The sequence below is a fragment of the Vitis vinifera genome, chromosome 7 (assembly GCF_030704535.1).
Source record: "Vitis vinifera cultivar Pinot Noir 40024 chromosome 7, ASM3070453v1".
Taxonomy (NCBI): Eukaryota; Viridiplantae; Streptophyta; class Magnoliopsida; order Vitales; family Vitaceae; genus Vitis; species Vitis vinifera.
Window position 1 is genome coordinate 6,133,656 of NC_081811.1, and position 26,885 is coordinate 6,160,540.

Sequence of the window (26,885 nt, forward strand, 5' to 3'; positions counted from 1 at the left end):
TTATTTATTTTTTAATTTCTTTATTCTTTTTTTGAATAATGTCAATATAAGTTATTGGACTCTTATCTCTTCCTAATTTCTTTTTAAACCATAATAGATAATAACAATTATCTATCATCCTCATAAAAAATTATAGTAGATGATAACAAATAAAAATATATTAAATTCAAACTAATTTTATCAACTTAACTTGAGATAACAAGATTTTTTAAGTTAAATTAAGTCAATCTTAAAATAAATAAGTTAATTTGTATAAGAAAGTTTTCAACTTATACACTTATAAAAAAAAGGAAAGATTTCAACTAATAGAGATCAAGTCAAAATCAGTCATACATTTTCATAAAAGTTCTTTACATTTAAATATGCTCTTATTTAATTTCCTAATGCTTCTCTCAACGTCCTATTAAAATAAAAGATTCATCATAAATATGTTTCACGTTTATAATTAAAGAAAATTTTCAATAATGTTTAACATTCAATTAAAACATATTCTAAACAGAGGCTAGAAAATAAATGGAATAGCACAATTGATTTATTGGAATGAACATCTAGTACATTTCTAGCAAAAAACCTAACAACTAGATAGAATCTAGGCTAAATTAAATCCTTCAAAAATAGGAAACAACCAGATAGAATCTAATCTAAACTAAATCCCTTGAAAATAAGAACTGAAAAATTCAAAGAGATGATGCTTCCTAATCACCTACTATTTTGAATTTAAAAATTAGAATATTAATAGAACTAAAACATAACAAACTTGATCCTAAACAATATTCTCTACACATATGATAATTAATGATGTATCCAAATACCCGCACCCGTAATTGAGGTCCTTTTCATCCTGTGTCCTAAAATTTTGGGATGCAAAGGATTTGACACCTAGACACATACATGTGCCCGGCACTCATACCCAAACCCATTTAACATAGTTAAGAAGTGTTGTTGGTTTCTAACATGACAAAAGTTTCTGATATAGCGACCTCCAAAAAATTAAGGTGTGAAAACTGTAGATTTTGGACATGGGCAGGAGCACAGGTCTAATTTTTGATAGGTTGTAAGGGTAAAAATACGGTTTTCCTTGTTATATAGCTCCTGCTACAAGTTGTGAGGCAAATATGTGACACTTCTCTATTCCATAGCTTCAAGTTGTAAGAAAAGATATGATTGTCCTTGTTATATAGCTCTTGCTTGGTGGATATGTGACCCATGTCCCCATGTCTTAGTCATGGATGACATAGGTTCAAGGTGTGAGGTGAATATATGAGCATGTCTTAGTCATTCTTTTTGTTTTGTTTGGTTGTTTTTCTTTTCACATTAGTTTTCTTAAACAAACACTATTTCTGTTTTCATTAAGGGCATGCCTATATCTATATATGTGTGTGTGTGTGTGTATAGCTATATATATATATATCATATTGCCACAAAAGTTTCCAGGACACCAAGATTTAAAACTAAACAGCTTATACCTATAGAAAATATGGGTGGTCCAAAAACCTACAAAAGCAGTGTTGAAACCATTTAAGGAAATGGAAAATATGCTGGAAATAAAGCTGTTGGCGACATCCTCTATGACTTCAAGCATTTTCTGTGATTCTTGACTGCTCGTGTTTTGTTTCCCTGCAAAACCATTGGTTGTTGAGCTTGTAGAATGAATCTGGCATAACCTAAGCTATTCTGAATCTATTCAGAATCCTCCCTGTATACCAGAGAGAAGGAACAATATATTAGAAGTTGATTGACAAAGTCAGAATCTGTCTATCAAGTAACGTACCAGTTAGAAATTGTTCCCTTCTTCAAAGGAGATGATTCTCTCCAAGGATTTTTCATATAGTTTATATTGGACCTGTGGCATCGCACATCACTTGGGGAGGAGAAGCTCCTGACATCCATAAGAAGTGACTCCTTTGAGATGTGTGGACACATTTTAAAGCCATAAGGGCAGTGGACCTAAAGTGGATAAGATCCACATATCACAACAGGTCATGATACGTAGTATTAGAGTCAACCCTCAATCAGAATGTGCAGAGTCAAGAACCTCATGAGTCATGGGCCAATGGGGATGTTAGCCCTGTATAGGAGTATAGGAGGGTGAGTTGTGGCATCCCATTTTGCCTAAGGAGAAGAAATTCCTGGCATTCATAAGGAGTGATGACTCTGAAATATGTGGATATGTTTCAGACAATAACATGATAGTGGGTCATGACAAGACCTTAACATCATTTTAATGCACTATTTACTATAAAATATTCTCAAAGTTGTTCAAAACATTTGGGTCTTAAAGCCATTTTTTCTATTTCGTATTCAAGTATTGTAAAAGCAGACAATCTGATGTAGAAAGCTTTTGAAGTAGTTTGCCTACAATTTAAGAACCATTGGCTAACTTCATTTTTTAAGGTTTAAGGTGGGCAAGGTGGAACTAAGGCTAATAAATAGAATAAAGGGTAAGATTTTTGCTATGACTTAAGATTCTTATGGGCTGAATAAAAAGGAAAAGAGGGTGGTCATAGATCATGGGCTTGGAATCGGAATCAGCAGCTTCACCTTCCATTTTGAAAGCTCCAATGACATAACCTGGTCCCATTAAAGGATGCATCTATTTTGTGGTTTTTGATAATCAAGGGTGAAGGAGAGGTATTTCTCTCTTTGTTGGAATTTTTGGATGGCGGGGGGGCTCTGAGGGTTTTAGTGTTAAGGCAGTGAGGCTAAACGTAGGGTGAGAGCTTGTCATCAAAGGGTAGGGTTTTAGGACTAAAATTAGGGTTTTTTTTTGGGGGGGGGGGGGGGGGCAGGGACTGCGGCTGGATTTGTGTTTACAGTGTGCTCAACAGCAAAAGTAAAGAAAAAGGGTAGATAGATAAACCTTCAGGCATCTCACCCGGTGGAGAAATTAATTGAGTTCCATTGTTGAAAGAGTATAAAATGCCAAAACCTACAGAGAATTGTTATTCATAGTGTTGTTAGTTGTCTACAATTTTTTGCTATATAGAGGTATGACCGCCAAATTCCTTTACCCAAACAAATGGAAACTTTAAAAATGAGAAAATTTTGCAGAAGAAAGACTCGTTGAACTCTAAATAAGATTAAAAATTGGGAAAAAAAAACGAAATAAGAAGCTTATTCAAGTGTGACTTACAGAAACAAAAACTTCCTATAAGTTCTTCTATTCCTTTGCAAATTTTGGAAAATCTACTAAACAAGGAAAAGTTTTACAATAACTGAATAAAATCATTTTGATCCTAGAAAAGAATAGAAATCAATAAATTATCAATATTAAATTGCCAAAGTACCCTTAAGTTATACAATATTTCGATTTCTCCAGATTCAAGAAGGAAAAACCAAGTAGGTTCAGCCATATGCTCCTGAAGTACTCCTCTATCATATAACTTTTTTGGTGGGACTTGGTAAATTTTGTGACCTTCGGGGTATTGAAAATTTTTTGGATTGCCATCTTTATCACATTTAACAAATATCGCTGCCAGGTTGTTATTTAGTTTTCCTAAATCTCTCTTCATCTTCTTAAAATCAATTAAATACCAGAAACAGGTTTTTGTGTCTTATGCCTCTCCTAAATGATAGTGTGATGAAATCTATACTGTTGCATCACTTTTCAACATAGATTATTTGCATTCAGTTTCTAGGTTGGATCTATCTGAAGATTTGGTTCTAATTGATATATGCAGTCAAATCCGGTTCTTGAAGCATTTGGCAATGCAAAAACTGTCAGAAATAACAATTCAAGGTGAGATGCTGTTCTCATCATGCTATAAGATAATTGGTTATGCTTATTCCTATTCCACTTCTAGTAAGCTATTGCACCTTTACATGTTGGATTTTTAAAGCTTTTGCCAGATAATGATTCATGCTTCCAGTTCCATGTAAGATAGCTACTAATATTTAATGGTTTTCTTGATCATCAAATTGGCATCAAATTTTATTTTGAGTTCCAAAGAAGATTTTCATGTAATGTGCCATTGCATTTATGTGTGGTCTGTTTGCGTCTGTGAAGACACTGCTTCCTGCCTTCAATCTAATACAGCTGGTAATATTTATTGGGATTTCTAAATTGTTGCAATCTTCTTGTGCTTTTGAGTTCAATTGAAGATTTTCAGTGGGTGGACACAACTTTGACTACAGTATGATTTGGATGTTGTAGTCATTCTTCTAAGTTGCTAATAAGGTTGCATAAATGGATGTCATAGATATTTTTATTGATAGTTAAATTGATTTGACAAGATGAGCCAACTATTTTCTTTTTACATATATTAAATAGGTGCCATTTCTGAAATTCACTGCTGTTCTGCCCTTATTGATGTTTCTTATAAACATATTGGCGCAGCCGTTTTGGTAAATTTGTTGTGATTCAATTTGATAAGCATGGGCGAATATCAGGGGCAGCCATTAGAACTTATCTTCTTGAGAGATCTCGTGTTTGCCAAATTTCAGATCCTGAACGCAACTATCATTGTTTTTACCATCTTTGTGCAGCACCACCAGAGGTAGTTATCTTAACTTGATCATTTACTTTTGTACTGCATCCACTTGATTTGGAATGGATAAATTGTTAGCAACAATATTCTATTTAACAGTTGTCAAATTTTGTCAGGAAATCGAGAGATATAAGTTGGGAAATCCTAAATCATTTCACTACCTTAATCAATCAAATTGCCATGAACTGCTGGATGTAAATGATGCCCAGTATTATCTTGCTACTAGAAGAGCTATGGATATTGTTGGAATAAGTGAAAAGGAACAGGTATAGTCTTTGCTGTGGATGTAAATATGTTGACTGCAGATGCTCAATGTCTTTACAAAGTCAACTTTGAATAAGTTCTCTCTCTCTCAGGAGGCTATTTTCAGAGTTGTGGCTGCAATTCTTCATCTTGGTAATATTGATTTTGCTAAGGGGGAAGAAGTTGATTCATCAGTTTTGAAAGATGACAAAGCTAAATTCCATCTTCAAATGACTTCAGAACTTCTCATGTATGATTGGATGATATATTCATGGTTTACCATCTTCAATTTTCTTACGTTCTTTGCTATGTTAGTAACTATTTCCTTATTTCAGGTGTGATCCTCATGCATTGGAAGATGCACTATGTAAGCGAGTGATGGTCACACCTGAAGAAGTTATCAAGAGAAGTCTTGATCCTCTTGGTGCTGCAGTTAGCAGGGATGGCTTAGCGAAGACAATATATTCTCGCTTGTTTGACTGGTAAGATTGTAACTTTTGTGTCAATATTGTATTTCTTTGATTCATTATATATTCAAAATTTCAAATGGTTTTCTATTCTCCAGAATTAATACATTAAACTAATGTGCAGAAACGATGCTAAAAATGATGCTAAGGGTGCATGATTTTTTTTCTATGCAGGTTGGTGAATAAGATTAATTTCTCAATTGGGCAAGATCCTAATTCAAAATCTACGATTGGGGTCCTTGACATCTATGGTTTTGAAAGCTTCAAAACTAATAGGTAATGACTGATAAATTAGAGGTTAAGTTTTAATAATGATTTTAACTACTTATTAGGTTCATCAATTATTGTGATTTAATTTTTTAATATATCATGCTGCCCAGTTTTGAACAGTTCTGTATTAATTTCACAAATGAGAAGCTGCAACAACATTTTAACCAGGTGCCATGTTCAGTCATATTTAGCTATTTCAGCTTCAATTCAACTTTTGCAACTTCTAATTTTTGTTGTGATGATGTCATTCAGCATGTATTTAAGATGGAGCAAGAGGAGTACTCAAAAGAGGGAATTGACTGGAGCTACATAGAATTTATTGATAATCAAGATGTCTTGGATCTTATTGAAAAGGTTTATCCCCGTCTTCCTTTTTATTGATATGCTTAGTTTGATTATTTTCTTTTTTGGTGGTCCTACTTTAAAGGATGGGAGCACATCTGCCCATATCAATGCCACAGGGGTTAGCACTGCTTACTAAATCAGAAGGCTATCAAACAGAACTTTATTTGACTCTAGCATTCTCCTGTAATTCCATGAGGAGATGACTTGGCTGCAAAGGCTGTCCTCTTCTCATGGGAGGATGATTTAAGACATTATCAATGCGTTCTATTGTTCCTCTATGCAAAATTTCTATTTCTATATATAGCATATGAATAAATCATTATTTGCATATTTTTACATAACTGTAGAAGTTCAGTCCACACACCCAAGTCCCTGGCCCCCCCACATTTGTTCTTCTTGGACAAAGAGGCGATAACCATTGTAGAAAATAGGAAAATTTAGCCTTCAACTGTAACAGTAGTACCTTAAGTTTTGTTGGGTTTCAAGTTGATGTATTTAAAATGAACCTTGAATCCTTTAACAGGTTTTTCCCTCAGTACTTTTGTTCCAGATCAGTACTAAACACTCTTTGAGACACTACATTTAAGATGCATATAATTTAGAAAAGTTTCCAATTTGCTTATTATTCTGCATTCACTAACTGAGTTTGCTTCTTTCATTCAAAAAATTCTTATCATTTAAATCTTTCATGGGACAATATTTTATTTCTGCTGGAAGACATCCTCCCTGTTTTCTAATGCCTCTTATACCATCCTTGTTGAGAGATTGCATATTCCTTGAAAGAAATATTGCCCAGAGGACTATATGGTCACTGACTTGGCCTCCTAAGACTTGGTCATCATTTTTCAAACTGTGATAATTCTTATAATATCCAATTGCCTCATAATTCATGTATCCTGGTTTTCTTTTATCATACAGTGATTACCAACTTGTCCGTTAAGCTATTAACCTTTTACTACATGGACTCCTGATTTATCTTCCATGCACAGATCTTTAATTCATACCAATTTTGCAGAAACCTGGAGGAATCATTGCCCTGCTTGATGAAGCTTGGTATGATAGCATTTCTTTGCCTTTGCTGTAGTAATTTTTTCCTTCTTGAAGGATCGTCTTCTTGGTTCAGTAGTATTGTCCTAGAGAATATCAAGTAAACAGCCAGATTTATGCTTCTTGGTTTAAAGGTGAACTGACTTTTTTTGCCTGCTCATTATACGAACTTCCTGTGTTTCCAGTATGTTTCCAAAGTCAACCCATGAGACATTTTCGAATAAGCTTTATCAGACATTCAAAGTTCACAAACGCTTTATCAAGCCAAAGTTGGCTCGCACAGATTTCACCATTGCTCATTATGCAGGAGAAGTGAGTCAATTCATGCTTCTTACTTTGGGATTAGTTCATGTGATGTGGGTGGTTGTTGCACTCAACACTTAATTATCTTCATTTTGCACATTTTTATTTCAGGTTCAATACCAGTCTGATCAATTTCTAGACAAAAACAAAGACTATGTTGTTCCTGAGCATCAGGACTTGTTAAGTGCCTCCAAATGTTGTTTTGTTGCAGGCCTTTTCCCTCTACTTTCTGAGGAGACAATGAAATCTTCGAAGTTTTCCTCTATTGGTTCTCATTTTAAGGTACCTGTTATTTTGGTAATTGTTGAGATTTTTATTGGAGTCTACATCAGTAAATTAGTTGTTGGAAAAATTTGTGATATAGTCATGCTATCAATTCATGCCATTGCTACTGCAACATGGTGAGATCTGATGTTTTGGTCTAACTGGTGCAGCTACAACTACAACATTTAATGGACACACTTAATTCCACACAACCTCATTACATTAGATGTGTGAAGCCCAACACTCTTTTAAAGCCTGCCATATTTGAGAATGCCAATGTCATGCAACAACTACGTTCTGGTGTGAGTATGATTTGTAGTTGTTTGTTGTAGTGTTATCCATTATCATTAGTATGATTGTGTTTTTAATGCTTGATCTTGTCATATAGGGCGTTCTAGAGGCAATTAGAATCAGTTGTGCTGGATATCCTACTCACAGGACATTTTCTGAATTTGTAAATCGGTTTCATATTCTTTCTCCAGAGGTTTTGACAGAGAAGTTAGTATTAGTTTATGTTCTAAACTGAATACTGATTTTGGTCTTTTGTTCAACAGTTTGGTGCTTCGTAAAATTACAGTTTCTGCAGTTTTTTATTTTTTATGGTTATTTTCATATTTATGAAGTTATTGCATTTCTGGGCAGTCATGAAGAGAAGTTTGTATGTCAAAAGATTCTGGAAAAGTTGGGGTTTACCGGGTTTCAGGTAATACTGGGATTGCCCATACTTGTTATGACTAATCGTTTTTTGTTAACCCTTAAGTTAATACCTTAGTAGTGTCAGAAAATTCATTTGCTCCAGATACTTAAACATTGATCCCAATCAGAAATTGGTGGTAAGCCCATATGTTTAACTTCAAGTGAACTCCTAATCCATTATTGATGTATGCTTGAAATAAGTTATAACTATAAAAGCTAACACACAGAAGGAAACAATAAAAAACACTGCTTTAATTTAATTCTGAATTTTAATTTTTCTTAAAAAAATGTTAACAGATGATTACAATCAGTCTTTATAGCTGACCACCCTTTATTCTAGGAAAACTAACTAGCTAAAAAATAGGAGAATAAATCCTATCCGAACCATAATAAATTGCATCTGAACCATTCGGCTTATAACAAGTAAATACCCTAACAAACTGATTTTCCTAATAGATTTTCTTACAAACTATATGCTCTTATTTAAATTTGTTTGACATCAGCACATATATTTAACTTCAAGTGAACTCCTAAACTATTATTGATGTATGCTTGAAATAGTTATAGCTCTATGTGTGTATTTATTTGTCATGAATGTGTGTGTGCGTGTATGTATATATAACACAAGGAAGGTGAAAGGCCCAGACAACAATCAACACATCTTTGCATGCCTCCCTCTACACAATCCAGCCTCTTCGCAAACAAAGAAAGCCCAACCTTCTTTGGAGGAATCCTATCAATGACAACCTTCCCTATATTGAAATCTAATATTTGCCATGAGTCATGACATCTGCTCAAATATTAGCTTCTCAACACGCATGGTAAAAGCCAATCTTTACATAGAAAAATTTTAAGGAGATTTATCAAATCAAAATGCTGATGAGGGCCCTGTACATCTCCCCTATATCAAGTTTACATGGGAATCAGACACTAGCTCAATCATTCCGAAGCCTTGCTCCAAAGCCAGTGTCAAACGTAAACGGTAGCCCAAAATTCTGCAATTACATTAAAAAACATGCCCAAATTATTGAAAAAACCCATAATCCAAATCCCTTCCTCATTTCTAAACACTTCATCAGCTCCAGCCTCCACAGGATTAGCTTTGGAGCAACCATCAACGTTAATCTTCACGAATCCCTCTAAGTCTGATCCAATTTGATTAGCAAATCTCCTCTCCTTACACACCACCTTATGCATCTCCTAGGCCTGATATTTAATCCTTCCAACAGGATCATGAGAAAAATTCAATGAAATAAGAAAGAGATTACTTCTCCAAACCCAAACATGCCAGCAACACACTGTGAAAACAACATTCCGTTCAATAGCCACGCCCAAATTTCTCATCCTCTCTCTCAAATTGCAATTCACCCAGTCCACCATAGAACAGGAGAGGCAAAGATTGATTTTATTAGGAAAAATTAAAACTGATTGTACCTGTTTTATCCTAGACCAATCTCTTACAATGTGCTAGGCAGATTCCACAGCAGTTCCACAGCTGCTGCAAAGTGCTACAGTGATCACCCCCTCCCAACTCTTCCATCATTTGATAAAATCTTTTGTTTCACCAGGAGCCATACAAACATTTTCTCTTGGACATAATTTTCAGTTTCCAAAGCATTCTCTGCTCCGCCATCTGATTCTGCAACACAACAGGTCTATCCATATTAACAGAAAGCCTATAAGTAGATTTCAAGGAAAAAGACCAGAATGTTTATATATTTGATCAATTTCGCATTTGCAAATGAATTTATCTACATAATGGAGTTATAAATGGCTTTGCAGATTGGAAATACAAAAGTTTTCCTGAGAGCTGGTCAGATGGCTGAGTTAGATGCACGAAGAGCAGAAGTACAGGGAAATGCAATTAAGATTATTCAAAGGCGGACTAGAACTCATATTGCTCGTAAACAGTATGTTGCTTTGCGGGTGGCGACTATTCATGCACAATCTCTATGGAGAGGTGAATCCATTAGAAAATGTTTGAAACATGAAACTTGTCCTTGCTAGTTATGCCTGTTTATGGAAGTACCTTGGCATTTTTTCTGCAATTTTTCAGCTGATGCATGGCCTAAAATCTCAATAAAATTGCAGAGATTTCACTAATGGTCTCTAATATCAAGCTACACCTAGAAAAGTCACACCTTTCAATTTTTTTACATTTCTCGATCAAAATATTGAAAAATATTTAGAAAATAGAGATATCGAAGGGTTTTTGGCTTGTAGAAACCATTTTTTAACAATATCAAGGAGATATTAATGACATCTTAGTTGACAGCTTGATTGCAAACAACTGCACTTAGGGCTAGATTGCAATGAAATGTGTTTGTTGTTTTCTCACTGCTCTGATCATTTCAATCACTCATATTCTTCACTTCGTAGTCAAATTACATGTAGGAAATTTCCTATGTATGCATCTTCCACGCTCACTCATTTTTCAAGATTCTAATCTTTTAATATTCTCTGATTTCATTGTTGATGTTAATTAATCTGTAATAAATTGGTAAATAATTTGATGTGATTACTTGATATAATTGCTTTTCATGAATTGCCTTTGAGGCCTAGCTCAAATGGTAAGGGGATTGTGGGAGATGCCAAGTAAGAAAAAGTACATAAAAAGTAACATCAATATGAAATGAATTATTATTGGATATATTTTAATTTAAATACATGAATTTAAGTTTAAGTATTTTAATATAGTAGGCTTAATTTAATTAGTTTTGTAAGATATTTTTGTGGTACTGTATTATTTTTGCTTATATATATGTTCATCAGTGTATGCTTTTTTAACCATGTGTACATTCTATTTTTAGTCATTTGATTTTGGATGATGCTTTGCTGTTTAAATTGACACTTCTGAAAGTTTTATTGAACATTTCTATGTTTCAGTACTATTTTATGTTACTCTTTTTCAAACTAAACTAGAAGTCAGGAAATTGTCTATTTCTCAGTCGGTGTCTCCCCCTTTTCTGTACCCTTGATGTTGAGATTAGGACCTTGCTTACTTGAAAGATTTGATGACAGCTTTATATTGTTAGCTCATGTATGTAGTTTTGTTATCCTGGCACTCTTCAAGCTGCAATCAGCTTCTTATAGTTTACTTCTTATAATAATGTACAATTTCATGTTTTCGTTGTTTATGACTTGTAGAAAAAGTTGCTTGCAAGTTATATGCACACATGAGGCAGGAGGGGGCTGCAATTAAAATTCAGAAGAATCTTCGTAGACACCTGGCCAGAAAGGTCTACACCAAACTCATGTCTTGTGCACTTGTCTTGCAGACAGGTTTACGAGCAATGGCTGCTCATGATGAATTCAGATATAGAAAGGAAACCAAGGCAGCAATTATCATTCAGGTTGTTATCTAGCCGTTTTTTTGCTTGAAGGATGTTGGCCTTTGTCTATTATATTCTGAAAGAACAAGCTTACTTGAAAATAATACTTGCAGGCCCGTTGGCGCTGTCATAGAGATTTTTCATGCTATAAGAAACTCAAAAGAGCATCAATCATATCACAATGTGGATGGAGGGGGAGAATTGCCAGGAAAGAGCTGAGACAACTAAGCATTGTGGGTATCGGTATTCTTTTGCTATCAAATTGAAGTAACTAGCTAATTTGATATTACCGATCTTTTGAAGAACCAGTTCAACAAATCACTAATTCCAGCCACTTGGGTTCACCCACCACTTTCCTCAAGTTTAAGTTGAACTTGTCTATTCCTAACACTTGTTCAAATTCTTGGTGAATCTTAGATTGCAGAAATTCTAGAGAGTGCTTATCTAAGCTGCAAGATTTTATCATTTAATTACTAAGTTGAAGGAAGGTGAGGATTGGAAAGCATTCTAGCACAATAATGATGACAAGAACTGCCATGATTAAACATGGTATATTGTGTGAAAAACTTCCCTAACTTGAATCTGCCATGTATTTTGAAGACTAAACTCTACATGAATCTGTGTCCTGACCCATTTATTGAGTGCCTAGCCAAGAAACTAGAAATAAACCACAAATCCAGTAATTTCAAAAATATTAAAAATGATAGAACTTTGGTAGGTGGTTATTTTATTTTTAAAATTTTTATTGCAGTGGTTCTAGTTTGGTAGGTCAGAGGTCCAGTCTTTATTGTTTCACAGGTTAATTGGCAAAAGTCCATGAATCCTTCTCCTTCTCTCTCTGGGTATAGGTGTAGATCTCTTTTTCTTTCTCTCTCTGGATATAGGTGTCAATATTGCTACTTGAAAGGAGTTCTTATAAAACATCAAACCATTACCATCACTTCTATTGACGTATGATTGAATTACCTTCTCTTTCACACATTAGCCATCTCTCCTATTGACTACATTAACCATCTCTCTCTCTAGTTATAGTAGTTAATTTTTTTACTTGAGGAGTTGTTACAAAACATCAAAATCCTTAACCATCTCTCCTGTTGACACTGCTAGATCAAGTTACCGTCTCTTTCACACATTTATCTTTACTGTTAAGTGTATTTTATTGTATTTAGGGCTCAGGTTTGGTGAAAACATTTGAACTGGCCCCAAAATACTTTGCTTTAATAATATAGATATACAAATCCATATGCATTGTGTCCAGTAAGCAATTTGAAATGATGTACTAAATCAACTTTTCCAATTTTAATTTCGACAAATCATGCATTATTTGTACCAGAAGAAATGAAAATATTGTGATAATATACAGTTCCTGCTGAACCTCTGTAGCTTGTTATACTCTCATTTCCATTTGCTAATTACATGTTCTAATCTGCATTTGCAATTTCTTCAGGCTGCTAAAGAAACAGGTGCACTCCAGGAAGCCAAAGCTAAGCTTGAAAAACAAGTGGAGGAGCTCACAAGAAGTTTGCAGTTGGAAAGACGTTTGAGGGTAATATATCATAATTCTAACTAAATATGAGGAATGTTGTTTCTACTCATCCTGCAGTTTTAGGAAATATTCACTTCTCATTTCCAATTTTATCATTCTGTTTTGCCATTATAACTTAACCATTTCTAATTAGCTTATACCCTTAATCATCTCATTTCAATTTTACACTTCCTTTTTTTGAGTAGTTTGATCTAGTTTCTAAGTCATTTCCCTACCCCCACCCAAAGTCCAATCTGACAGTAAAATGTAGACAAACATAGGTATGAAATGGACCTACAGCATATGGAAGAAAAAAACAGTCGGAGAAGATTGATATCATGTGCATGATGCCATAGCCTATTTATTGAATTAGTTCTACTCAAGAAAGTTATTCTAACCAATTGCATCTTGCCACATTGGCATCAAAAGAGAAGCACTAACCAAAAAATTTGAAGGAAATCATCTCGGACATGTCCATTAGGTTCAACATTCAGCCGGAAATAGAAAAATGAAAAGAACACAATCAGTTTATTTTTGGATTATTGGGTCCAACAAAATAAAACAAATTTGAGCAGGTTGAGTATAGATCTAAAATGTCAATGATTTGTTTCATCATGTTCCTATCATCCATGGTTGTAATCAATAAGTCTAAGGGCTTTACTGCAGGCTTTCCATCTTACCTTGCTTACTGGCCATTTAGTTGCAAGAAATAACTGAAAAATTTATAAAATAGTAAATATTAAACACTGTTAAGAGGGCTGAACAACTAACAGAGAAAAAGTAAGTTAAAATTTATAATTAAAGTTCAAAATAAGACCAAAGATTTTAAATTTTTGTTAGTATTGTATGAGATCTGTATTTTAGCGTTTTCTAAATTTATTTATTTGGGTGCTGTTTAGATACTTTTTGTTCTTACTGTGTTTAAAAATAGAAAACATAATTTTCAATTATGTTTTTGATTTTTATAATTATTAAACATGTTTTGTAACTCTAATTTTGTGTATTTTTTTAAATGTTTGGTAATTATATAGCAAGGAAAAAAATGTTTTTGATGATTTTTTTATGAGAGTGCATGCATGTGTACATGAATCTTGTGTAGATAAGAATACAAGGACTAATAAAATGAAGTACACTACAAAATGTAATGTGGTTGTCTAATACATTATATTTACAATAGCTTGATGGTGATACTGATAGTGGTGTTGAGTTTGAAGAAGATATCATTAATAAACCTATGCTGCTTGATATGTTTAGCTTCTAAAGAAGTTTAAAATCATGTGTACAGGCTGAACTGGAAGAAGCAAATGAACAGGAAATAACAAAGTTGCAACAATCCTTACGAGCTATGCGGAATGAAGTTGATGAAACAAATGCATTGCTTGTCAAGGAATGTGAGGCTGCTGAGAGGTCATTTGAAGAAGCACCTCCTATTATCAAAGAAACCCTCTCTCTTGTTGAAGATACTGACAAGATTAATAATCTATCTGCAGAGGTGGAAAAATTGAAGGTAATGCTGATGGGGGTACCTCTGTTTACATTTTTCATGTCTATTTGCTTACAAAGTTGTTGGATAACTTGTGCTTACAGTTTTGTTCAGTAGAATTGAGTCCACTACCTTGTACTATATGGCTATTCAAATGTGGCATAGTATTGCATTTTAAGTATCTTTATCATAGTTTCTTCACAAATTTACATTTTAAGTATCCATCGGATATAATATTACAACCTTTTAGAGGAAAAGAAGAAGAAGAAAAGAAAAGCAATAGAACTCTCACTGCATAAAAGGATGTGAAATTGAATATGCATCTGTCTTTCAAATAATGAGTCTGAACAATTTTATAGGTAATACACAATAGAAAAAAGGAAAAAGAAATTAAATTTCTAAAATATCTACCCTAAAATCAAGATATCAAAACAAATCAAGGAATCAAAATTACATGGAAAAATAGGGAAAAAAAAAAAAGTAATTTCCTAAATTTGAAAATCTGTTTACTATCAGCCTTTGACTTCCCTATTGATCCAATCGAAACTTGTTCCATTGCAAATAGTAGGAAAAGCATTATCAACAACAAAGGCCATACATAGAGGGATTCTTAACTGATTAGTCAACACTCCCTCTTAAGCTAGTGAATAGATCATCCATTTCCCATCTGACTCATGATAATATGGAATGTTTGACTTGGAAGTCCTTTTGTCAAGATATCTATTAATTGTCCTTCCATTAAAACATAGGGAGTGCAAATCAGACCATTATACAACTTCTCTTTGATAAAGTATATGTCAACTTTCACATGCTTTGTACGATCATGTCTGACAAGATTGTATGCAATATTAATAGCTGAGTTGTTGTCACAATACAACTTCATTGTGCCTTCCCATTTTACTTTAAAATCATCAAGATTAGTCTTCAACTAAAGAAGCTCACATATTCCCTATGACATGACCCTTGAACTTTGTCTCTACACTCGATTTAACCATAACTTGTTGCTTCTTAATTCTCCAAGTAACTGAGTTGACCTTTGATTTACAATACAATATCCTAATGCTGACCTTCAATCTACATTTGACCCCACCTAGTCTGTATTAGTATACATTTCCAAAATCAACTCCATATTCCTTTTAAATAGAATTCCCTTTCTAGGAATGAATTTCAAATATAGAAGAATTTTGTAGACTACTTCAAGATGACTTTCTTTGGTTAAATGCATAAATTGACTTGTGACACTCACAACATTAGCTATATCTGGTCTATATTGGATAAGTAAATCAGCTTTTCAACTAGCTTTTGATACATACTTCGGTCTACAAATGCCTCCTTAACATCACCAAGTTTGTGATTATGTTAAATAGCGGTGTCAACCAGCTTACATCCTAGCATCTTGGTTTCCCTTAATAGATCAAGAGCATAGTTCTGTTGTGATATAAAAATACTGCTCTTTGAATGAGTCATTTCGATGCCTAAGAAATACTTTAATCTCCTAAGATCTTTTATTTCAAACTCCATAGCTTGCACACATGGTTGTTATTGAAATTCTCATTAAATCCCAATGGAGCTTCCATATAGACTTCCTCCTCCAAATCACCATGTAAAAATACATTCTTGACATCAAATTGCTGCAAGGACTTATTGGCATCTAGATTTATGCACAATGGAAGCAATACTAATTTTTAAAATTTGATTCTTTAGAGTTAAAATATTGACCTTAGGTCTAGATGTTCCCAAACTTCAAATTCCAAGTATTGAAGGCGATCTCGAAGACCAAAGATTTTCCACCCAATCACTCTTGTCTTTTCTTTGGCACTAGAGTAGAGTGACTACTCTTCTTGAGGGATGGCGATTAGTGTTTCTATTGTATTACTCTCTACGAAAGATGAAAGAATAAAAGATCAAGTCTATTAACCCAAAACCCTAAGAAAGTTCATATAGAACACTTGTGGGCTTTAGTGACTATTGACTAGGCCCATCATTGGTTGGTCACTTACTCTAGCCCATGGGTCTTATTTAATTAATTAACCCTAATGGGTTTCAATTAATTAAACACCCAAGTAGAGACCAAAAACATTTAATCGTAAGCACTTGTGCAAACTTGTGCTTATGCAAAAGCACTTAAGTGCTTAGGCTTATTCAACCTTATGCACTCTTATGATTAAATAAAAATTACTTAAAAATATGTACCAACAAAAATTGTGTGCTCAAATGAGTACCATTAAGTTACTTATCAAAAAAAAAAAAGGTACCATACAGACCTATGGGATTTTCACTATGAAGGTTGCAGTTTTCTCTGCTTCAAGTAACACACCATTTCCATCCTCCATATTAAGGTTTCTCAAAGCTCATCTTGCAAACACAAACCACTCAATCACATTGAGATTGGTATGATAGCTCAATGAGGCTTTTTTGTTGACTATTGAACAAAATAAATTTGGAAAAGTGAGTCTTCAGACTTTGTCATGCTACAAATTCCAAGTTCTCACCTTGCTTAGCTGAGGAATGCATGTTCCACGTGATTTCATCAAAGTCTATTATTGTGTCTTCCTACCGCCATATGTTGAAAAGGTTGACATCATTCTATTGCCTACTGTTGAACTACCAATTTTTCCTAAAGTTTAAGCTTGTAGGATTTGAGCTTACAATGTATATCATGCATTCTAACACCCTCCCTCACTTGCAACCCCATACCTGCACATGGAGACACACACAGGCCCATAGGCAAACAACCTTAATCAACCTCTTTTGGGCTTACTAAATAAATTATAAATGTAAATATACAGTAGTGAGGTTCAAACACATGACCTCCCACCAAATGAGGCTTTGATACCGTGTTGAACTACTAATGTATATCATGCACTCTAACATCTACTTTTCTTACGATCATTCTTTCCAAGATTTGAAGTGTTTCCTCTATCTTCCTTTACATCTTGGTCCTCATAATGGTTAAGTGCCCATCAAAAAAGTAGCTCCATGTTTTATCTACAGATATATAAGGTGGCTTGAATTGGTGGATGGGTTTCAAGTTGTGATGATAATCATAAACGATAATGATTGCTATACTCTCAAGTTGACTTTGATCCATTCATTAAACAAGTTGAGAATTCTCAGCCTAAACCAAACCCACTCACACTATACTCAACCCTAAGCCAACTGTATGACTTACTAAATTTCCCCTTGTCTCTATCTCTCTGCTTTTTAACTTTCCCGAATTACAAGGAACTAGACTTATTTTTTAATTAAAAGGAATTTTATGATTCACTGGAGTTCCATATAATCAAAATACTATTTTGATAGTTTGATGATGATCAACTGCTGCAATGTAATTTCAAAACTAGGATTGCTCATCATGCATTCTTTTATAAAAATGGCTATTGGCTTAGCATGTCATGTGCAGTTTTTGGTGACGCATGAGCTCCATTTTTAACTTGTTACTTCAGTTTGCATGACTTATTTAATAAATATTCTTTTTATTTGTTAATTAATTTCCTTGTTTGGTTACTGTTTGACTTGGTTCTGTAGTGTCCATGTTTCTTTTTCTTTTAACAAGAAATCTGTATATCACAGGCTTTGCTGCAATCAGAAAAACAAAGAGCTGATGACTTTGAAAGGAAATTGGAAGAAGCCGAGGAATCCAGTGAAGCAAGACGTAAGAGGTTAGAAGAAACTGAGAGAAGAGTTCAGCAACTCCAGGAATCTTTGAACAGGTAGCATTAATATATAACCTGTTAAGACATTATTTCCTTTGATGTCCCAGTTGGATTTCATACATGTTAGATATGCTAGGTAGAACAGGAATTCTAACAAAATGGGCATTGACTATAAAACACACTTTGAGCATAAGCCTAAATATCGATATTGGAACATTACTTTGCTCCGATTCCTACAGTGAGGTTTAGACTTCATCTTTAGTTGATTCTCTTATTATAGGCAAACAAAAAGTCCATTCAAAGGTGCCTAACAAAAAAAATGGGTGCCCCATGTATATAGGGTTTACAAGTGGCACCAAAGAACAGAGAAAACACACACATCACCAACAAGCAACAAAACTATATCCTGTTATCGACAATTTAGACTATCTATGAAACCAGGAGTGTACAATTAACTGATCCTAGTGGGACCTGATGCCAATCCCAAAGGGACTTCTCCTCCAGCTTTTGATGAATGCTCATCTTCATTGAAAGTTCATGGCTGTGCTTCTCCAAAATAACAAAGATAAGGAAAGGAGAGCCATTCACTAAATCTTCTTCCTTTGTTTGTCCAAGCTCCGAACCTTCTAGCCCAACAGAAGCTCCTTGATTATGGAAAAACCCATTGCATCCGGCAATATTCAACTTCTTTAGCTGGTGTGCAAAAGGAAAAAAAAAAAAAACTCCTTTTGATTGAACATATATAAGTTTTGTATTTCAGTTCGACATCAACTTCGGTCATGGTTCTAATTTAAACCACCTTTGAAATATTTCTAGAACTAAGTAGACCATAACAAAAAATATGCCTGAATTTGTCAGCAAGAATGGCATGAGTCTTTTTTTTTTTTTTGAGATATCAAATCTTCGTAGCTTAAAAGCCAATATTTTCCCATCATATATGACCTTGTATCATCACAATGGAAGTGATAACCTTGGTCTGAGAAACTAAGGTAATTTTTTTTGATAGGAAACGACAAAGGAATATATTAAAAGAAAAAAGAAGTACAAGAGAAGGATGAGAAATCCTTCCACCAAAGAAAACTAAACAACAAGAATACGAAAACAAGAAAATACAAAGTAAAAACAAACAAACTTTCTAGAATAGACAAACCCAAAGGAATTACATGCCGCTAGCCAATCAAGTTGTAACACAATAAGGGGAGTCCCCTTAAAAACCTTGGAACAAAAAGCCCAAAGAGAAGCAAGGAAATGAATAGAATCCCAAAGATTCTCTGAATTCCTTGCTCTATCCTCAAAAATCCTCGCATTTCTTTCCCTCCACACAACCCAAATTACAACTATACAAGCATCTTGCCACAAAACTATCCCTCTCTTCGATAAACCAAAGCCATTGCTCCTTGGGGGAACCCAATCCATCTTGGCTAACTGAAATAATCTATGCCATAAGCCCATCGTCAAATAACAATGTAGGAAAAGATGATCAGCTGATTCTCCATGCCTCATGCACAACTTACAAATATCAGGACTAAGAGCTTTGTAGGGTCTTCTCAGTTGTAGCAAGTCATTAGTATTTACCTTCTTGTGTGCCACCAACCAGACAAAGGACTTGACTTTGAAAGGGACTTGAGATTTCTAAACACACTTAGTAGGGAAAATTGAAGGAGAACCAGAACATTGGGATAAGGTAAGAAAGAAAAATTTAACTGTAAAAAGCCTTGAAGAAGATAAAGACCAGGATCTCGCATTTGGAACCGAAAATGACACATGTAGACAATCAAGTGACCGTATGAGGCCTTCTAAATCTTCTATCTCAGGATCGGATAGGTTGCGTCGAAAGTTAAAGTTCCATGAAAAGGGATGAGTAGATCCGAGAATTGAAGAAATAGGACTATTTTTATCCGTGACTACTCTAAATAGTCTTGGATATTGAGAACCCAAAGGTTGATCCCCCCACCACAAGTCTTCCCAGAACCGAATTCTTTCCCCATCTCCTACTACAAATCAAGTAAACTTGGAAAACTCCCGAAAGACTTGAGCAATAGCCTTCCAAGGATAACGACGTGACTATTTGACTATAGTGTTGGCATCCCATCCATTGGAGTGTGATCTGTAAATGCTTAGAATAACCTTATGCCATAGAGAAACTAAGGTAATTGCCAATGAGGTTACTCATACTGCTTGTTTTTTGTGCTACATTTTTTTTTTTTTTTTAAATCAGAAACAAACATATTTATGTCATTGGATTAAAAATATGTAGAAGGAGGAGCAGTCCTTCCAAGATTTACAACTGCTTATCAGAAATTAGAAACATATAGTGCTCTATGAAAGTAGAACTATCTGTACAGACTACAGGCAGAGAAAGCAATGAGGACACTATAAAAGCTCTATGCACTCATGGAGGAAAAAAATCTCCAACAAAAGAACTAAATCCTTTGTCCCTTGCTTGCTAACTGACCTTCAACTTCGTTAGCTGAACAAGAACCAAAGAAAAGGTGCATCTCACCTCACTAGCAACATCTACAATTTTGTGGAGTCAACTATCAAACTTCCATGAACCTGTTTTCTTATTAGAAACTCAAGAGATAACAATAGAAAAATCTTCCTCTACAATTAAGTTGGATAGATACAAAGCTTTAGCCTGCATCAAATTCTCCAATAACACTAATATCTCTGCCTTGATAGCTAATCCCACTCCGAAATACTTTCAGCTTATAGTGTCTTCAAGGCACTATTACAGGGGTTGTAATGGATCATGCCGGATTGCATCAGTGTCACGTCAAGATAAGAGTATTCCAAAAGGTCCTTAACGTGAACATAACTCCTTTAATAATAAGTTAGAATTCTTTCACTAAGACACAATTAGATTCGGATAGGTAAACAACACTGTAGTGTAACTCATTCAACAAATAGGTTTGGTTAGGGTCTATTCTTGTTCAAATTGAAAAGCATAGCCTGTTAAATTATGTCTTTCACTAAGACACAATTCAATTCAGATAGGAACCAACACCATCATGTAACTCATTAACAAATAGGTTTGGTTAGGGTCTATTCTTGTTCAAATTGAAAAGCATAACCTGTTAAATTATGTGTCAACTTGACACAATTATGCCTTGTGGGACACAATTATGACTGTTTTAACCTGTTTAAAACTAAATCTAGGGAAATTGTAGTTTAACTTGCTTTATTAAATTGAAAATGTAATAGAATCATATGTAGAACTATTAGTGAAGGTTTTTTGTTGAATTTCTAATAATACATAATTGTATGAGCTAAACAAGTCATTTATGATTTTGGGAGATAAGCGTGTCAACTTGATGCAATAGTTAAACAAGTGAAAATGCATTGAAGCCCCTAACTACGAATTTGACTCATTCATAAATGGATTAGGAAGGTCGAACACAATTATGAGATAAATCATAATTAATATGCAATCCAAAGATTCCAAACCTTGAAAAATGGTGTCATTTCTGTTTTCTGATTTTGTTAGGATTGTCACCTTACAGGGGGTTTTTTTATGAAAAATTTCCAGTAGCTTTTGTTTGGGGAAGAATATCCTTGTGCATGGCTTCATTACCCAAGAATTAGTAAAAAATTTGCTACTCTATCCATACAGTAAAAAAGTGAAAGAGGGTCAAAGTTATTTATCAACATGTGAGAATATTTCTAGGATAAGGTAGAACAAAGAATAATTTTGAGGCTTGTATTGATGGAGCTGATTGGTGATAAACAGGTGGATAATATCTTGTTTGATCTGTTTGGGAACTTGAGGAGTGCCCATCATGTTGTATGATGGATTGGATGGAGTGATTCGTTATAAAATTGCCACTTGACATTGAACTGGGGATAGATTTAGGAACAGTAGGCTAGGATACAACTTAGAACAAACTGCTGTATTTCACTCAGTCTCAATGAAAAAATGTGAAAGGAATCTCATGCTAAACTAGATCGATATAGATAAAGAAACTTGCTTAAGAAAATAGGATTTCTCTATTTACTATATAATAATTATTTTTGTCTTTAGGAGGCTACTAGGAAAGGCAAAGTAGCGGTGATTGATGGGAAACACACATGTGCACACATATATTGATCATGCAGTTTGCAATATTGTATGGTTTTGAGATGGGAGATATCATTATTGGTTTGTTTAATCATCTTGTGATTGTGAGTACAAACTTTCTAAGATGAGCCTTTCTAAATTACAAAAGTTGGTTGAATAGGCACCAAATACTTTCCTAGTTCAAAAGAATGAGATTTCAACATGCAAAGGCTACAAATCTAAACTATGTTTGGTTTCTAGAAAATTTGAGGAAAAGAAAATAGAGAGGAAAGGTAGAAGGAAAGAAAAAGTGAAGGAAAATAAAAAATAGATTTAAAATTAATAAACTAATTTTTATATGTTGCTTTAAACTCATTTCATTTATTTTTTTCTCGTGTATGTAAAGATTAAACAATTTAAAAGTGTATAAATTTTTAATTAATTTTAATTTCTCTTATGAAACCAAATATGAGAAAATCATTTTTATTAACTTTTTTTTTTTTTCTTATCTTAGTACTTTCTAGGAACCCAACATAGGCAAAAAGTCAAATTTTTAAAGAAGCAATTTTTTTTATTTTTTTTGTGATGGAGGTTATAATTTGGCTTATGGCATGTTTGGTGCTAGGAATTAGGGTGGGAATTTAGTGAATAATTGCCACCACAATCACTTAGATTCCAATATTATCTTCACAAATCCCTTGATTCTGCTGGACTGCAACTACACTGCCACCACCTTCAACTTTGACTCCTTCCAGATGCTGATTTTGCTACCATGGCCACATTTTGTTTAGTTTACTTGTTAATACCGCCATTGCAACTACCCCCAAATCAAAACTAACAGTCCATGATTTTTAGCAACCTCGCTACTATCATTTTTGACAATCATTGACACTTTTAACTTAAGCAGTGCCATAACTACCCTCACCTCCATTAAAGCATATCACCGTCGCTATCCGACAGTCACCTCCATTATAACATTGCCATCATTGTTATTATTTTCAACAGCCATAATCATCATCACCATCACTCTCACTGCTTCCAGTGACTCGTAACCATTACTACCGCTACAGACAACCCATAACAACCATTATTACCTCCATGTTTGTTGGCAGAATCACCCACTTCCACTTTTGTTTCTGATCAATGATGCTTCAATAAACTTTCACCAGAAATATCACCACCAAAAATTTCCAACCAGATGCCACTGTCCCCTGCCAGAACACCACCACAGTTACATTAATTTTCAACATTTTATCAGCACAACCCCTATCATCACCATTGCTGTCATCATTTTAATCCATCATGATTGCCATCAAAAGTATCATCATTACCTCTAAACTTTAGCAACTTGTTACCATGAATACCAATACAAAGCCACACCATATTGTTCCTATTCTTCAATCTGGAAATTCTTCCAAGAATTTCAGTTTTCCAAATATATATATAATTCAAAATTTGGTGCAAGAAAAATAGACTGGGTGATGTAACAGCTTTGTAGAGACATGATTGAGTAACAATAAAAGGGACCATCTTCTAGAATTTGTTAGTTTTTTTTAGAGAAAATACCAAGGGCTAGACATCTAAAGTGTTGTTGATTCCATGGGAGAGCCTCGACAGTAGCTCTTACCCCACAATCTTGTTGAAAATACATCAAATAAACCACAAAAAGAAAAAAGGGAAATAAGAAAGAAGAACTTAACTGTCTTTGTTGATAGATGTCTAAAAGAAAATTTCAAGAACAAAAAAAATGCTCATTGACTGAGGAAAAATTACATGAATAAGGGAGACTATCCTATTATAGTAGTGTGTTGAATTCTAGGAATACAATCTATTCATTATGCAATTTGCAGTAGTGTGCTGATTCCTAGGAATACACTTTGGTCAATGATTTATCAATATGAACTAAAGATTGTGAGATAATCAATGCAGATATGAATGACCATCATCCTTGGTGTATTCATCATAAAATCATAGAAGAATCATAATCTATGAAGTCATCTGAATTCACAAAGCTTTAGCTGGTTCATGATTTCCATAGGGTTTCAGCTCTGATACCGAATGAAAAGTGGGCATATGGACCACAAAGAACAGCATTTTCTAGACCTTGTTGATTTTCTTAGAGAAAATACTAAGAATTAGGCATCTAAATTCTTGTTGATTTGATAGAATACCAAGAACAATAGGAACAAAGAAGAACTTGCTGTTTTCCTTGATAGAATTTTGAAAGAAAAAAAAAATTATTGATAAATAATAATGAACATCTTCCAATCTTCACCATATTAAGTATTCATTGACTGTCATCATACAGATAATAGGAAAAGGATTGCAATCCTACTTGTTTTAGCTAATCATGAACTGTAAAAATCTAAGAAACCTAAAATGATAAGATGTCCAAAACATAGGAAACCTAGAAAATATAAGAAATCTAAAAGAAATTGAAATTGTAAAAAGAAAAGCCCTATCTTCATTTGCCAGGACTGTACCATTGGGAAAACCAAGAAAGGATAAGGACACTTAGAAAGTAAGCAATGAATGCAGTTAGCATGATCAACATTGCAATGTCTACAAACTTGCAAAAATCTGTAAAAAGAAAATCACAAATGATAAAGTATTTGCTACAGTAAAAAAGATGCTGACTTGTATTGGAAGAAGTTTCTTAAGAAGTACAAAATAAAGATCGCACAGGATATTTTGGAGGAAGAAGAAACCTCCTTGATGGAGACCATGGGTATTTCTATTTTTACATCTGGTAATGAAGGTGAAAGGAGCTTCTTTAAGGATGATTAGTGGGGCTGGATTTGGCCTAGACAGTAGTTTCTTGAACTTTTTGTTTGTTTTCTTAAGCTTTTTTCACTCACGCACATGATAGCACACATTCATAGTATGACCAATTAGCTTGATCTCTCAATGATTTGTCTGGCTGTGGATATCACAATGTCTTTGTAAAAATACCACAACTAATCAAGGTTGTTTATGTAAGACAAAAAAGAACACATGGTAATCAGAAAAAAAGAGCACATGTCTGGAGAATCCAACTTCAGGAATGTAGAAGACTCAAGAATGGCTGAAAGACCTGAACCAGAAAGTGAGTTGCTGGAGAATTGGTTCACCAGATCATTGTTTCAAGCACTGTAATTGTGAGTCCACAATAAATTGCATGTGAATGTTACCTTACACAATCAGAGATTTATGAACTTAGTGATAATTTTTAAATGTCTCTCACTTGGTGAGATTTATTATTTAGCAGGTATACTAACTAATTCAGGGATCCTGTCCCCCTAAAGATATTTACAAGTAATTAAGAGTTACGATTTACAACTATATAAACAACTTCAACTTAAAAAATTTCTGCATGTCATTTGGCTGATACTAGGTATGATTTAGTGTGTCTCAGGATGATATACAGCATGTCAGAACAGGTCTCAGCGCTGAAAATGATCTTGCATACGTCGTCAAACTCGAGTTCAACATCAGGGTCTATTGCTAGATATGACCGGGTTGATGTCGTTTCTTCTACCTCTGATGCTACATCCACTGCCTCTGATTTTACTTTTCCAACCCCTGTTCCAAGTTCAGTGACTTACTCTTCTTTCCATCCGGATGCTCTCCAGATGATTGTTCAGGATCTTTCAGTAACTGAAATTTCAGGTCAGTTTAGTTTTCCTTGTCTAACTGTGCACTTTGCTTCTTTCACAACTAAGCACATCATTGATCGACATGTTTAACCACTTGACATCAAATTCTAGAAGGTGCAAATGTACGAAGTTCTCTTAAAATAACCACTGTTACAAATGAGGACCTTCTAAAGTACCGTTGGTTTTGTTTAAATTGGACATGTTGCAAATTACTTCATTTGTTTTTTTCTTGACGGTTTCCTTCTGCAGGATCTGAACACTGGGAAAGCGATCGGGAGGGGGCATTCGATGACTTTTTTTGATCTTTCTGTTTCTTATGGTAAATCGTCACATTACCACTATCCAAGGTAGTCTAATAAATCATGGACCTTCTGGCACTGGGCACCCCAAAGTATAATGGATTAGATACAAGCTGTGTTCCAGATGGTCAATGGACAAGAACAGCAACAAATATCAATGGGTTCCAGAACTGAAATGAGAGGTAAGGAAATTGCAGGGGGTGGTGGCAGTCGAGTGCAAAGATATCGGATGAATTGAGATTGTAGGGCTCCCATTCAAGCTCTGGTCGTCACCTTCCTCAGCTACAATCTACTTCATCATCCCTGTCCCGCTTCTGCAATTATCTCTGCATCCTTCTCAATTCAAACTCATCGAAACAATGAAGTGATGACCCTTGGTGCTGGGGAGGCCATAGCTCAGTTTTGTTGGACAATCTAAAGACCATAACCGTAATGTGAAAAATGTAGGTACTAGTTTCAAAACTTAAGCATAGAAATCACGGACTAGGCATTGGATGTGGCAGATTTTTTGTGTACTTTGATTAATAATCTTATATATCATATATAATGTGAAAGTTTTTGGCAGTGGGTATCTTTTGAAATTTTAAGTAGCATTACAGGATGAGATTTTAGACGATATTTACCAAAAAAAAAAAAATTATGGTAAGTAGAAAAGATAAAGGAGTAATGCAAATTGTGATTAAAAGATATGTAACAATTTCCACTTTGTGTGACTCCTTTGATTTCGTCTTGATAAGTTAATGGACATTGACTTGATCTTCAAAATAATTGTAGATTTGATTATCAGTGGGCATGTC

General features: G+C 34.4%; 1 protein-coding gene across 2 annotated transcripts in view; it reads left to right on the forward strand.

The window, feature by feature from the left end:
* The window catches only part of LOC100265237 (myosin-9), a 51,994-nt gene extending 25,342 nt beyond the window's left edge, over nucleotides 1–26,652 (forward strand). Inside the window, exons 6-27 of one of the 2 annotated variants that reach the window (XM_010654054.2) lie at nucleotides 3,681–3,739; nucleotides 4,337–4,496; nucleotides 4,604–4,753; nucleotides 4,844–4,980; nucleotides 5,066–5,212; nucleotides 5,372–5,473; nucleotides 5,578–5,635; nucleotides 5,720–5,821; nucleotides 6,828–6,865; nucleotides 7,045–7,171; nucleotides 7,274–7,444; nucleotides 7,597–7,728; nucleotides 7,815–7,924; nucleotides 8,069–8,129; nucleotides 9,905–10,082; nucleotides 11,270–11,475; nucleotides 11,568–11,687; nucleotides 12,902–13,000; nucleotides 14,265–14,486; nucleotides 18,036–18,175; nucleotides 25,549–25,802; nucleotides 26,039–26,652. In XM_010654054.2, the coding sequence (XP_010652356.1) occupies nucleotides 3,681–3,739; nucleotides 4,337–4,496; nucleotides 4,604–4,753; nucleotides 4,844–4,980; nucleotides 5,066–5,212; nucleotides 5,372–5,473; nucleotides 5,578–5,635; nucleotides 5,720–5,821; nucleotides 6,828–6,865; nucleotides 7,045–7,171; nucleotides 7,274–7,444; nucleotides 7,597–7,728; nucleotides 7,815–7,924; nucleotides 8,069–8,129; nucleotides 9,905–10,082; nucleotides 11,270–11,475; nucleotides 11,568–11,687; nucleotides 12,902–13,000; nucleotides 14,265–14,486; nucleotides 18,036–18,175; nucleotides 25,549–25,802; nucleotides 26,039–26,091 (2,826 nt within the window). In that variant the 3' untranslated portion in view covers nucleotides 26,092–26,652. Of the gene's footprint in view, nucleotides 1–3,680; nucleotides 3,740–4,336; nucleotides 4,497–4,603; nucleotides 4,754–4,843; nucleotides 4,981–5,065; nucleotides 5,213–5,371; nucleotides 5,474–5,577; nucleotides 5,636–5,719; nucleotides 5,822–6,827; nucleotides 6,866–7,044; nucleotides 7,172–7,273; nucleotides 7,445–7,596; nucleotides 7,729–7,814; nucleotides 7,925–8,068; nucleotides 8,130–9,904; nucleotides 10,083–11,269; nucleotides 11,476–11,567; nucleotides 11,688–12,901; nucleotides 13,001–14,264; nucleotides 14,487–18,035; nucleotides 18,176–25,538; nucleotides 25,803–26,038 lie in introns of those variants that run through there. The other variant, XM_059737960.1, reaches the window with a different exon arrangement.
* Nucleotides 26,653–26,885: the final 233 nt, after the last annotated feature.